Consider the following 15,387-nt stretch of genomic DNA (forward strand, 5'->3'; position numbering starts at 1 on the left):
TTCCCCATGTAGGAGAAGGATCAGAGCTTAATCCACACGCTGCTCCAATGCGGGTTGGCGGATATATTCCCTACTATGAGCAACGATCGCTATCAGGTGTACATGATAACAACCGGGACCGATGGCTTAACGTGCTCTCCGAGGCACGGTGGGGAGAACCACAAAGACTGCACAAACACCCAGACCATGGCAAACACCTGTATGGCCAATACAAATGTATGTCATGTGCGGGGATCGAACCCGCAACCGCCAGCGCAACTGGCACAATCCATAGCTGTGACCGCTGCGCCAACGCGCGCCTACCAAATTTTTTTCTTTTACCAATAAGTATTAACTTAAATTTAAAAGTAATACAAATCTTAAAATCCTGTCGAGGTTGTAATCTCAACTGCATTAATTAATCTTCTACGTGTCTTCTCCATTCTCCGTAACATTGGCGAAATTATCTGTAATATTTTGGCCACTAAACCAAAATGCCATTAAACCAAATGATTTATGAAATGAGTAACGTAAATCTAATATCATTATAAAAATAGAAATAAACGAAAGTAACTATTCTAAAATCATTTTACTCAAGCAGAAAAAAAGAATCAAGTCTATTTATGAAACGTATTCCAACGACATTCAATCCAATAAAATTTCTTTCAATCAGTACAGTCAAATCAAACGTTAATAAAAAATGTTCAATAATCGCCCTACATACTCCTTATTTCTATGATAATAAAGTTCAATTTCTCTTAAATGTTTTCTTAAACGTTGACAGAGCATCAATTAACAGTACACAAAGGGCGCTGGTCACTCGTCCGTGTATTCGATTAACTGTCGTAAATGAATCTATGTTCAATGAATTCCATTTTTCTGCAGTCGACTGTGAACATAAGCCATAATAGATTTGTAACTTTCTTTGCTATATAGCCAACTCATTTCATTCATATAAGAAAACTAGAGGAATTTAACAAAAAAAAAATTTAAAATAAAAGTAGCCTAAGTTACTCCTTATTACATCAGCTATCTGCCAGCGAAAGTCGCGTCAAAATGGGACCAGCCCACCCAGTTTCAGAGATTAGCCGAACAAACAGACAGACAGACAAAATTAATAAAAATGTTATTTTCGTATATGTATACATGCATTTAGCAAAAAGTGGTTATATTCATATTACAAACAGACACTCCAATTTTATATTATATTTGTATATATAATTATTGAATAAAAATAATATAAAAAGTTGGTTAGTACTAGGAACAAGTTTAGGTCAACCTATTTTAGATTAGGATACACTGTGACAAAAAAATATAGTTTATATTTTATATGTATGTACTTACAAGTTTCGTTGGTTTTGAAATAAGGCAAACCTCTGAAACTGTTCATGAAACTTTTTCCGAAAAAAACATTTTTACTAACCAAAGCTTGATGATAAGCATACTACAAATATAATGATCAAGACTAATCAGTTAATTGTGTTATATGCCTTAAGAGACTTTCTAATCTATTTTAATTTTCTCTTGTACTTTAATTCAATAATCCGAAAACACGCCAATGGTGTTCTTTTAATAAAACATCAAAACAAAAGCGTTATTTAATTCCCTCTAGTTTCCGACAAAATATTCGAGTGTCGAAGTAGCGAATAATGTAACTAAATACAAAAAGGGAAATTTCCCTCAAGTCCTTGGCTTCAAAAGGCCTTTCAAATAACGAAGATCGAATAAATGCCTCGTAAAAAGTTCATCCTTATTTGATTTCTATAAGCAGTCGCCTTTTATGTTGGAATAGATTATTGTGTCTTTTAAAAACATTCTCAATATCATTGTGATAATACAGTATTGTAAGATTTTGTATTTATCTATGTAATACTTATGAGAGCAACATTATATTTTTGGGTGTATAAATCTAGTCACAACCATTACCGTATTTTTACATAAATCCTCTTTTCGATATTTAAAGTATAGTTAGGAAATTCAGTTGCATTATTTTTATGAGGTAGGATATAGCAAACTATATATTGTTCCAAAATGTAGAGTACTCCGAATCAGAACGTGCTTCACAGACCTAATGCTGAAGATAAAACACGAGACAAACAAATAATACTGCTGTCAAATAGTTTTGTGTTCGTTTGAGTAAGGTAGCCAAAGTTCCTGGGTCTGTATAGCGTTGATAATGGGAATAGGGTCAACAATGCGTTTGTAGTTCTGCAAACGGTCATAGGCTACGACAACCCTTACCATCGGGTAGGACATACGCTCGTTTCCCGCCATAATGATACGAACAAAAACATGAATACCAGAAAAACGCTAAATATAACATTTACAGCAGTGTCAGCAAATCTATCTAGCGAAAGAAGTCGTAGAGGTATGTAAAAGTATCATATTTATTCGAATACATGCTAGATGTAGCTCAAAAAACATTCTCAAGGTCTACGAAACCTAAACACAAAGAAAAACCAAACAAATCAAACCAAATCAACCGAACATCGAGGCTTATCTGTCCAGTCAGTACGTATACCTATAAACATACAAAATAAATGCCGTAACATTTGCATGATATGAAGCGCGAGTTCAGAGTTTAGGATGAAAGCGAGTCCAGTGGAGCGTGCTTGAACAGGCCACTGCGCGCAAACTAATTTTAACCAGCTACAACGATGGACATTATGAATTCAACGATTAACAATGGATGTGTTAATTTATCAGCTGTTAAAGACTCTGAACCGATTTTATTGTGAGATAGACTTGACTAAAACAAAATTAGAAAACGTGTAGCATGTTTCATGTTCATAAAGAATTCAATAATTTCAAGATTTATAAAGAAGGGACAGATAAAGTTTCTCTAAAATAGGTAAAACAGGCTCAAAAGATACTTGCGACAAGTGTAATTCTATTTATTTTGAAAACTGAATACATACTAAATACGTACATTACTCAATAAAATAATCCGGTAACAACGTCAAAAATAAAGGTTGTTTGATTTATAAGGTAGCAACAAGCTTTTTGCCCGCCTGACGGTAAGCGCATAGCAAACCTATTGACGCCTGCGATACAGCGGCTAATTGCCGACCCTACCACCGAGGCGGGCCCTGGGGAGCGGTCCCAGAAGCTCTGACCTGTTATTGACCACCAGAACGCAACACTACTTGAGAGCATCATTATTTTGCTGTGATCTTCTGAAAGACTGAGGCATTTCCGCAGTCTAAATTTTGCTATTGATATTTCCTGCTTCCCTCTATTTAAATATATTTCTATTTTTTTTTATATCACTAAGTCGGCAAACAAGCGTACGGCTCACCTGATGGTAAGAGATTATCGTAGCTTATAGACGCCTGCAACACCAGTAGCATCGCAGGCGCGTTGCCGGCCCAATCCCCCTCCCTCCTCCAGGAGCCCTGGTCACCTTACTCACCAACAGGAATACAATACTGCTTGAAAACAGTATTATTTAGCTGTGATCTTCTGTAAGGTCGAGGTACTACCCCAGTCGGGCTTCTCCAGATTTTGAGCAGGAAATTACTGCTGTGCCCTACCTCAGCTATGCGTAAAAAATGTAATATAAGGAATATTTAAATACCCAAGCCATAATATTTCACATAATATCACAAAATGCATTTACATTTTTATTTGCGTTGCGTGGAAATATTTTTAATTCCAAGAAAGAAAAACCATTTCCAATATATTTATTCAAGTGCATACTTTGAACGATTTTATTCGTGCTTCGCGAAAAGGTGGAATATTTTGAGAAATCTATAAATACGTTGTGTTCACACATACCGATGATTCATTAAATTTTATCAAACACACTTCAAATTGCTTTATATTAATAATGTAAAATGATTTTAAAGGACCTTAAAAAAAAGAGGAATTTCGAAATTCAATTGTATTTTTTAAGTGTGTTACTTCGGAATTTTTAATTTTGTGAGCCGAAGTTAATTTTTTTTTCTTTTCGTTCAAAGTCTGGTTCTTGTCATGTGTTCTCATTTAAGATTGATCGAGATCTAACGAGTGGTTTTTGAGTTATTCTTAATAATGCGTATTTGAAGTCGCTATTGTTATTCAATATTTCCGTAACTGAATCTTTGGCCTTAGTCCGTCTATTGCAGACGATTTAGACAGTGTCAGACAGACATTGTGTCGCCTAGGACACTCTTCAGGAAAACGCAGAGTTGCGTAACTGAATATCGCGATATTTATTTAATACTAGCTACCCAGATAGACTTCGTTCTGTCAAAGTAAAAATTATATATTTTTTTTGTATTAAAACCTTCCGTGGATCTTAAAGAGCATACAAAAAACTAAATTTCCATTCTCGAGTTATGCGCTAGGCAACATTCATTTTTATTTATATAGATTTTATTGTATAATAAAATAAAGTTCCTTTACAGAAACGTGTTCCATACTTTGTTATGTACTTCAAGCTATAAAATAGTCTCATAGTTAAACTTAAAATCGTGGTTTTCTCGGAAAGAACTGGAATGGGAAATTTATTTAAGCATAAAATAAAATTTATATAATTTCAATAGTCCCTATCTCATCCCTATCTTTAACACTTTCTTCTCTCTCTTTTCTAAATTTTAATTTCACACTTAACTACAAAAAAAAATGTTATTCTATGACAGAACAGTCTTATGAAATACCATGATTGAATAATAAACACAGAAATCCTATTGATACATATTTTTATTTACATTTCTCATTTCTTGTAAACTAAGTGCGAAGGAAAAGAAAATGGAGATTATTCGGTGCAATCGAGATTCCGATCTCAATTAAATTTTAGACACATTTCAAACAGTTTGGATTTTTGAAATTCATTATTAATTCTGAGTGTTATTGTTAACACAAACACACATTTATTTTTACAATCAAGTCAGCCATTTCTCATCACTAAGACTAATCAATTCCATTCACATGTCATATCTATTTAAACTAAGTCATTGGCATCATCCCCATAACAACCTGTTGCACGGAAGCGTTTCCTCTCCCTCGCGTGACATCGGTCGGAGACAGCGCGGCGTGACAGCCGACCCAGTTTAAAACGAGCTAAATATAGAAAATGGTTTGTTCAAATTGAATGAATTCATTTTAAAATGTACAATTATATTGTTGACATTTTTGAGGTTATAGGAAATATTTTTTGTGTTAACTCACAACTTTCTGCATATGTTATCTATATATATATAAATTTCGTATCACGATGTATGTTAGCGATAAACTCCGAAACTATACTGAACCAATTTTTTTTTTGGACCCAAAAAAATTTCCGGGCAGGACGTCTGCCGGGTCCGTTAGTTTAATATAAATAAAAATTAATGTCTTGATATATGTACGAGTGTAAGTTCTTACTGCGCCAAATTGGGCTATTTTTTATATAAATACTTTTCCTTTATGAGAAAATTAAAAAAATAAAAATGACACGGTGGATTTCGTACCGCCTTATACCTCTTTTGTGAATCTATCGATTTTTTTAAATTCTTCTTGTATTCAAACCTTACCTTAGTACCGAGCACAAAGTAAAAGAATTTTCCAATGTATGCAGCCGTTCGGAAAACATATTTATTTATATACAATTTGGAAATGTTGATGTTGACCTAGAATTCTGCGCCTAATATGAATAAGCGCCTAATGTCACGAGTATTGGCTTGATTAAATTATCACGATTAGTTGTGACTACGGGTACGTGATATATCATTTATAGCTTTAATTAATAGCTTTATACCTTATAGGTTTACCGTTATAATAGATTTAATTACTTATAATAGACAAAAAATGTATTTGTTCTAAAAAAATAACTTAAAAAAATAACTTCAACTTCACAGTCACTCACTCACAGCAGCCTTTCGCAGTCCACTACTTGACGTAGGCCTCCACAAGTTCACCGCATTTTTGGCGTGAACTCATGTGTTTTGCCCATAGTCACCACGCTGGGCAGGCGGGTTGGTGACCGCATAGCTTCACTTACCAACTTCAACTTAACCAACTTAAATTATGAGTAAACACAATACACAATATTAGGGCTAATAAACATTTTTTTTAAATAGCTCAAAAAGTACTTACATATTAGATCGCGTTAAAATTGAAATGGGGCTACACAATAAGCACTTGAATAGCTTTTGAATAGTAAAAGAATCATCAAAACACACATAAAAAATAGAGTCAAATTGCGAACCTTCTCTTATTTTGAAATCGGTAAAAAAACCACCAGAAATTAATTTTCATTTATGAAAATTTAAGTATGAAAGCAATAACACTGGACTTCGTGGAAACCTCTTGACTTAGGGAACTCACAATACATTGTGAATATACTAGGGTTGGCAATTTCAGATTTTACTTTAAAGATTCGTGAAGAAAACATGAGACTCAGATCATAACATGCAGACCATCTCCAAATTTATCTCAAGTAAAAGTCAATCCATTATCATCTCCAAATTTATCTCAAGTAAACTTAAAATTATAGAAATCGTCCATAAATAGAATCAAATGAATATACAAGCTACTTTTAGATACATCTACAATTATATCAAGTAAAACTTAAAATGATAGAAACCATAAACAATGCAGAACCTAATATTTAAAAGACTGTTGCACAAGTTTTCTGATTTTATAGTGTTTTCGAACGTATTGCCAACCCTAGTCAAATCCTCTTATCTCACATGCATGAAATTGAAATTAGATTAAGAACAGCTAGATTGGTATTTAGGAGTAAGGGGTTATTCTGTTCTAAATTTGTTCCTTGTTGAACATTCTGATAGTGAAACATTGCATCTCCGTTTACAATTGTTGGAAATCCTATAATTTCTATATCAACCCTATTCTGAAACAATATTATTTTTAAAGACTAATTGGAGTAAAATGTATTTATATTTTTTATTGTTTAATGGTTATTTATTATAAAATGTTGAGATTAAATAAGTTACTATTATTTTTGTTGATTGATTAATTCCACCTGAAACTAATACTGCTAGGCATAGACATCTTCCTTTCACCAATGCACTATAATTTGACATTTATTGAACGGTTTATCTACTCTAAATAAATATTATCTACACTAATGTTGTAACATTCTACTTAAGTTTCCAATACTTGACTTATAATTACTACTGTTATAGCGCAGACAACAAAACACTCAATTTAAGCAATTTCACATGATGGTATAATATCCACATCGATATCGTAAAATCTCATTATAACATCGCGCGCATGTGCGCAGCTGCGCTCTCATTGGTTAGATTTTAATGGCGGCAAAATCACTGTGACAATACACGTACGCGTGAATTTAATTTAATAAATTAAAAGTTAAAAATGGATAGCGACGATGATATTTGTAGGCCTCCGGATATTCTAGAATTGGCAACAAAATTAACTCACAATCTTTTGCCAGAAAAATCTAGAAAATTATATGAAAAAGAATATAATAATTTATTCCGACTCCGTCTACGAGCTCTACTGCTTGCCCCGCGACAGCTACAGCTGCTGGATCAATAATTAACATTAACTTTCAAAATTGTACCATCCAAAATTTGAACAATTATTATAAATAAACTATTGTCAGCTTTTACTCTTGTTGTTTGATTAATTGCATTAGTGAAGATAAAGTAGTGTATGCAACTGCATATAACACGGGTATTAAAACACTCGTTACTATTATGAAACTCGCTGCGCTCGTTTCATAAACTCACACTCGTGTTTTAATACCCTTCATTATATGACAGTTGCATAAACTACTATTAACGTCTTGAAACTAATTTCTTAATTTTTATTTAAATCTTCTGCAGACGAATAAAACCTGTATATTATAAAAATGTATGCTACATTATTTATCTTTGGTACTTTATACTGAACACTCTTTTTTGCAAAACAATTGTAAGTAATCACAACACACTTCAGCCTATCGCATTCCATTGCTGGATATAGGCCTACACAAGTTCGCGCCAAAAATGGCGTGAACTCATATGTTTCGCTCACCGTCACCACGCTGGGCAGGTGGGCTGGTCACCACAGAGCTGGATTTGTCACACCGAAGGCGCTGCTACCCGTCTTCGGCCTGTGTATTTCAAAGCCAGCAGTTGGGTGGTTATCCTGACATCAGTCGGCTTTTTAAGTTCCAAGGTGGTAGTAGAATTTTGTTATCCCTTAGTCGCCTCTTACGACACCCATGGAAAGAAAGGGGGTGGCTCTTTACTACCGTAACCACACAGTACATTGTAAGTAACGTATAGAAGTAAATATATCGGAAACAAATTAACTCAAGCGATGACAAGAAAATGCTTTCAGGAGTAAATGTTATGTGGAAAGTGAAGTAAAACAAAACAGGAGAAGGAAGTAACAAAAACAATGCCGTTTTCTAACTCCTTTCTTGTTAATATCATTGAATATCTTGCTTTTTATATTAAATATGTATTTATCAAACTTTAATTATGCACGTCTTTTTAAATAGAAGCTGACCCGATAATCTTCGTATGGCTATAGTATTTTTGTGCCAAAATTTCTCTTCGATTATTTTTGTATTTTCTCTTAACTACAAACCGTCTTTTGACACTAAAATACAAAAAGTTTACTCGTAATTTGCTGCTTAAATTTTCTGCAGCAAATATTGTATTATGATTCTTAGAGATACTTTTAAATGGAAGCTCTTGCAAATTTGAAATTTAAAGATACTTGCATTACGTAGTTGTCTTAGTAGCTAAGCATTGCACGGCCTACCTAAAGCTAAGCGATTACCGACGCTACTCTTAATCCTCCCCTGAAACTCTGACCACCTTGCTCAACACAGGAACATAATGCTAGGAGAGTGCAGTACTATTTAAATAACATCTTAGTTGGGCTACTCCAAATATTGAGCAAGAAATTTCCTGATATGCCCAAACATCAAGAATTTTGATATAACATTATATATATTATCGTCTTGTGTTATTGCTTGTGTACGTACTTTGGTATCGGTAAGTTTGTACTTTCTACGCCAATATATACATTTTTGTAATTGTACAAACAGAAGTTCTACGCTTTGAAGTTCTAGATCAACGCTAACCACGCCTTAAGTTTGACGAAGGCATTAGACTTTGATCTAAAGACGCCTCAGTACATATAGGTTTACGTATTTCAGTATTTTACAAAGCGATACCTAAATAAACAATGTGGTTTGAAACAGTATAATGTTTAACTGATAATATTGTTAAGGTCCATAAAGACTTGCTTGTGACATTTGAGTGACGGTATCTCGCATATGAATAGAATAGAATAATAATATTGTACGTATATGAATTATTAAAAAACGCATACAAAGTAAACTTCACATTATTCTTTTCAGAGTATTGTGCTATGTTAATAGTGTAGAAAAAAATATATAAGATGTGTATCATATATGTACATATGTCTTATTGCCTTGCATAGAATATTACTTTAAATTTTATATGTAATAAGTATAGAACTAGCACCAGATATCACCAGATAAGTTTATTAAATATTTGCAAGAATATATTTTGAACAACAAAATAATACAAAAATCATATCAATCACATTTATATTAAATGAAATAAATCGCTTCAAAAAAGCCTTTGACTACTCCAATAAATACTACTAGTACTTATTACTGTCCATCATGTACTCAAATTAATATTTTAAGTGTATTGTTAATTCATTAAAATAATTAATTAAGATAATTGATGTTTTATTCATTTCATTTGTGGAAATAAAGAATTACATTTTATTTTAAATGAATTTTATTATTTATAATTATTAATTCTATGGCACTGCTTTAAGTTAGCAAAAACCAGTTCAAAAATAGACCAAATAAGCACTTTTCTAGTAATAGAATAGTAGAAATGTGGAATAAGCTACCAGAGGAGGTAGTGACAGCCAAAAACATAAATCAATTTAAGAACAGATTAGGTTCGTTTACGAACAATGTGACAAATTTATCTTTTTAATCCCTACAGACGTCTAAATACAGACAATATACAAATTAATTTAACTATCAGAATAAATAAATAATTATGTTTATTTCGTTCCAGATCTTCAATTTCCAATCGACATATCAGGAGTACAAAAGGACCACCCGTTCTTGGAAAAGGATTCACTTCAATCACTCTTCAGGCGACTGACGGCTCTCAACAGATGTGCCAACATGAAGCTGGAGCATCACCATCATCAGAAGAGATCCGTAAGTGCTCTCTATTCTCTATCTCGTTTCTTTTGTATTAAATACAATGAAAGAGAATAATATGCGATTTTTTCTACGTAGTGGAAGAGTAGAGGTACATAGACTAGAGGATTAGAGGCTGATATTGATTTCATAGACCAACGTGTTCACCTACACATCCTAAAGTCGGCAGTCAGATAATGTTCTAATGTTAATTTTACTTACAATATGAAATATGCTAAAGTTCATTTAGCATGACGTAATGATTAAGATTACGATTTGTAATTATTGTAAAAACCAATGAAATAAAAAGCCCCGTACACAAACTTTTTTTTTTTTTTCATTTTAATCGCTATAGGTTGCCCTAAAAAACTTTTCCCATTACCAGTTTTAAAAATAACTGACTTGCGATAGATACAATTACTACTGGGCTTAAAACTGTCAAAACCTTCCGACTATTTTTGAGATGTTATTACAATGACATTTTCATTAAAATTCACAAAATTCTTCAACAGAATCTCATTAATTTAATCAGACCACAATCCTTAGCTTTATAAAGTTAGAAACGTTTAAAAAATTGCAACTCACACCAACATTTAATTAACTAATAAAACAATCATTGTCACTCGTAATCGAATTATTTTGATTGAAAAAATTCGTTCAAACTCTTTGCACTCAAAGTGTCACAACAACAATTAGTAGTTTCCAAGAAAATACTTTTGTATTTAAATATTAAAACAGTACTATGAAATGCTTTTAGAAAATGAAACTTAACTAACTTACAGCCCTAGCTATATAAATGTCAGTTTTAGTACATATGTATTTGTTTAATAACATATTTATAAACGAAGATGATTAATATTAATTACTAATAGGCTAAAGTAATTTAAAAAAGGGAAAAAGTATTAAATTGTGAAAAATAATACTGCACAGATTATTAAAAAAAATAACGACATGACATGTGACATTTTATAAACTTAGAATTTTTCTCTAAGAAGATTTTTTATATTAAAAATCAAGACCCAGCTATCTAAAACTTATTTAGTATTCGACCGTGTTATATAAAATCGTTGTAAACAAATCATAGATTAACCCTAATCAGTTGAAGTGAAACTGAACCAGGAATATATGAAACTACGACGATATAACTTTCCGTTTCGACTCTGATCATAGAACAACTATTAGAAATGGTATGAATGTTTTTTTTTTACACTACTAATGTAACGAACAAACGTACGGTTCACCTGCCTGTGTCGAAATCATTGGGGGTAGTTAATACCTATAGTCGCCACGCTAGGCAAGCAGGTTGGTGATTGCAGAGCTGGCTTTGTCACACCGAAGACCATCCAAATCTCCGGTTTGTACAATTATAAGCACGCCGGGGGATGGTTATCTCGCCATCCATCGGCTTCTACTTTTCCAAGTTCGCAGTGGAACTTTGTCATCGCTTATTCGCGTCTTACGACACCCACGGGAAGAAAGGGCGTGGCTATATTCTCTTCTTCCGTGTGGTTGTGGTATACTATTATTATACCAAATTATTACTTATAACAGTAGCCAAACAGTACAATACTTTTATGACAATATGTTATTTAACTATATCTAGGATCATTTATTGTCTACGTTCTTATCGCTCAACCCGCCTGCCCAGCGTGGTGACTATGGGCAAAACACATAAGTTTACGTTATTTTTGGCGTAAACTTGTCCACAAGTTGTATATGTCCAGCAGTGGACTGTATAGGCTGTAATGATGAAATCGCTCATTGATATCTGAAGAAATCTCTACATTGGTACTCTGGCCTCCCTCTCTCTTTCTGTCTTTCCTATTCCTGCCTCGATACGGGCAATACCTACGCTAATATCTCCGTACACTATTAATAGTAAGTAGCAAAATATTCACATAATAAATATTCATATTCATACTAACTGTCGAACTTCGTACCGCCTCCTTTTTTTTCGTGAATTATATGTCAATATAAAATATAGCCTATATTTTAAGTTAAAATAAGTTACATATCTGTGCAAAATTTCATTAAAATGGGTCCAGTACTATCGGAGATTAGCCCGTACAGATACAGCGAGACGAGCTTTTTTGTATAAAGATAGATATTTACACGGAATTTTTTGATTATAAAATTAAAAAGTTCCAATGATCACAATTAACTATACCTATGCTGTGTCGAAGTGATGAAAGAAACGACAGACACTTATATTTAAAAGTGTTAGATATCATATGCACCGACTTCCCTTATCTAAGGTTTTTGATTAGCATAATGTGCATTTAGTTTTATTTACTTGAGGTTTTTATGATCATGATCAGCCTTTAAATGGGACTGTCAAAAGCGAACTGGTCAACTTTCTTCTTATTTTATGAATATTACATTTCTATCTATATTTATGAGTTGTTGAAACTCATGATAATTGTAAACAGAGTATTAATGAGGTAAATTACATTGATACTATTTCTTTCAATGTACTTCTTACTGGCCAGTATCAAACTGAATAGAAAAAGTTTGCATAGGCTTTACTTTTTTAATTTTTAGTAGATACTTAACAATATCCAAGTGAAAAAAAAATATTATTACACGATTTTTTTTTTCACAAAAAAAAATTTCACAGAAAATCGTATAATTTTTATTGAAGTCTTGAATAAAATTTAAACAAATAATATAATAACACTTTTTGTATCGTATAAAGACGTTTTTCGATGTATCGCCTAATATCCCCGTTAAAATATGAATTTTGTACGTAATTGCAATTCAACTCATACCCGTTAGCTCACTATGAAATAACAGAATTACGTTTCTCGTCGCCTCACTAGAAATTACCTATTTGGCGGTTCATTAAAATCACAAAGTGGTATTATATCGCTGACAGATTTAACTCGATATTACAGTATGTCCTGTATTATCAGAATATTGCCTATTACCTAGATTGTGTACACATTTATCTTATATATAAAAATGAATCGCAAAATGTGTTGCTAAGCGCAAAACTCGAGAACGGTTGGACTGATTTCGCTAATTCTTTTTTTAAAATGTTCCTTGAAGTACGAGAATGGTTCTTACGGAGAGAAAAATTCTAAAAAAAAAAAAAAAAAAATTTAAATTTCCTGAAAAAGTCTAAAAACAACACTTTTCTATACTCCCATACAAAAGATTTGTGATAATACTTAAAAGTCAATTTGAACTTTAATACCATACGATAAATTTTGTGTTAGGCGATACGAAGTTCGCCGGGTCAGCTAGTGTGTAATAAATGTAAACGTACACACTCCAACGATTTCTTCTTATTCGATTGAAAATATCGATTTCTACTCGCGATAAATGTTAATTATCTACAAATATATCTTGACAGGTCTGGTATATATAGGTGTATGCTTTATTAATTCCTTTCGTCGTGCTGGATATGCTTCACAAATATTTCTTTCCGATATGGGTATCTGTCCTCGTGGGTCTCTTCACCTTGCCTCGGAGAACCTGTAAAGCGATCGGTCACGGTTGTTATCATAGACACCTAATGACGATCTTTACTACTGGTAGGTTATCTGCCAGTGCTTGGTATGATACTAGTAGGAGAGGAGGCCTTTGCCAAGCAATGGAACGTTTAGATGCAGATGCAGTTCAATTCTTCAAAAATGTATCTTTAGTTATATCTTGCCAGTCATTACTGTTGTGATTAAAACAGATTATTTAGTTTGTAAGTTTTTATTAATTATAGGAAGTTAGGAACACTGTGCAACTTGACAAGTATAGATCTTTCTTAAGGCGGAACAAAGAGTATAAAATGCACAGACTAAAAATATATTTAAATAACATGTTGATCAACAATTTTGACACTATGGGTGAAGGCTGCAATTTTAAATTTATTTCAACAATAACACAACTAAAAAGCAAATACAAAGTAGACGACCTGCCTTGACCTGTCTCTGTAAGTCTAAATGTAACACATGTTTATAAAACAATTCAAATTTGACCACCTATTATTTTAATATTGATAGTATAATAAGGTATATGTCTTTAATATGATTAAAAATTCATCTTAACTGATCTTTCACTATTATTAAATAATTGACTAAATCATTATTATTTTCACGAGGTAAGATAAATGATGAAGATAAAACTTTTAACGGCCAATAACCCGCAAATTTGAATACGAGATTGTTAAAATTGCAATATACAATACTAATCGTTCGCCCCGACTTTGTTCGGGTAAAATTTAAGATTACGATTTTAAGATTTTTTTTATAACATGCCATACACATATAAATTTTTATTGTATTTAAAAACATCAACAGTGTTGTATATGCACATATTACACTTAAGACAGTTATTAGTCATTTTTTTGCTATGAAAACATACATTTGTAAACTGTCGATTCGAATCGTACATAATTTGTTGTTATATGTTCATTCAAAAACACCATACCACCGCAACAATTTCCTTCCAAATAGGTATTAAGCCTTGTATGTGGCATTATGTAATAAAAAATAATGCTTACAGTAACATAAAATCTTATTAAGAGTTGCTTTCTTGTTATTTCCATTGGTTTTCACGGTAATATTCTTTAATATACCTAATTAATACTTTCATTTAATGATCAAAAATAAATATTAACTAGAAAATGGAAAAGATACAATATTTCGCGTAATTTAAAAAGTCGTTAATATTGAAATATTACATATCTTATAAAGCTATATAATAAATAAGTATTTATAATCTAGTAAAGCCGAAAAGTTTGTTGCTTTATTTTGAACGCATTTATTTCAGGGTCTACTGAACAAGAACAAAAATCTATAAGGTAAAAATCATCAAAAAAAATATCGCCTTTTTATTTGCGATAACCGCAAGGCGTGATATCCCCTGAAGCCAAACAGATATAAGCCCTATCAAATTTTAAATTATGTAACATTTCCGATATTATTTTTTATTATATTTTTTTATAAAATTAATCTGCAATAGCCTTTTTGATTTATAGAGGCATATATTATCATTTTTTGCTTTCGGTTTTTAACAAAAAAGCTAATAAGCTTTTTCCTATAATTTTGTTTCTTAAAATAGTCCTAATAGGTATGTCTGATGTAATATTTTAATTTTTTTTATATTCGTATGCTACATTCGTAATTTCAAAATTAAAATTTATAACTTAAGTAGCTGACCCCGCAAACGTTGTTTTGCCATATATGTTATTAACCCCCTTAATCTCCCCCTCTCCCTTATTTACTTAGGCGTATGAAAAATAGATGTTGGCCGATTCTCAGACCTACCCG

The 15,387-nt window shown here is 32.3% G+C and overlaps 1 protein-coding gene across 1 annotated transcript in view; it reads left to right on the top strand.

Moving 5' to 3' along the window:
- LOC123663874 (rho GTPase-activating protein 7) overlaps positions 1-15,387 on the top strand; it is a 296,925-nt gene that overhangs the window by 253,937 nt on the left and 27,601 nt on the right. The window contains exon 3 of the mRNA XM_045598521.1: positions 9,990-10,138. Within this exon, the coding sequence (XP_045454477.1) occupies positions 9,990-10,138 (149 nt within the window). The remainder of the gene's footprint in view (positions 1-9,989; positions 10,139-15,387) is intronic.

This window comes from Melitaea cinxia, chromosome 21 (assembly GCF_905220565.1).
Source record: "Melitaea cinxia chromosome 21, ilMelCinx1.1, whole genome shotgun sequence".
NCBI classification, from domain to species: domain Eukaryota; kingdom Metazoa; phylum Arthropoda; class Insecta; order Lepidoptera; family Nymphalidae; genus Melitaea; species Melitaea cinxia.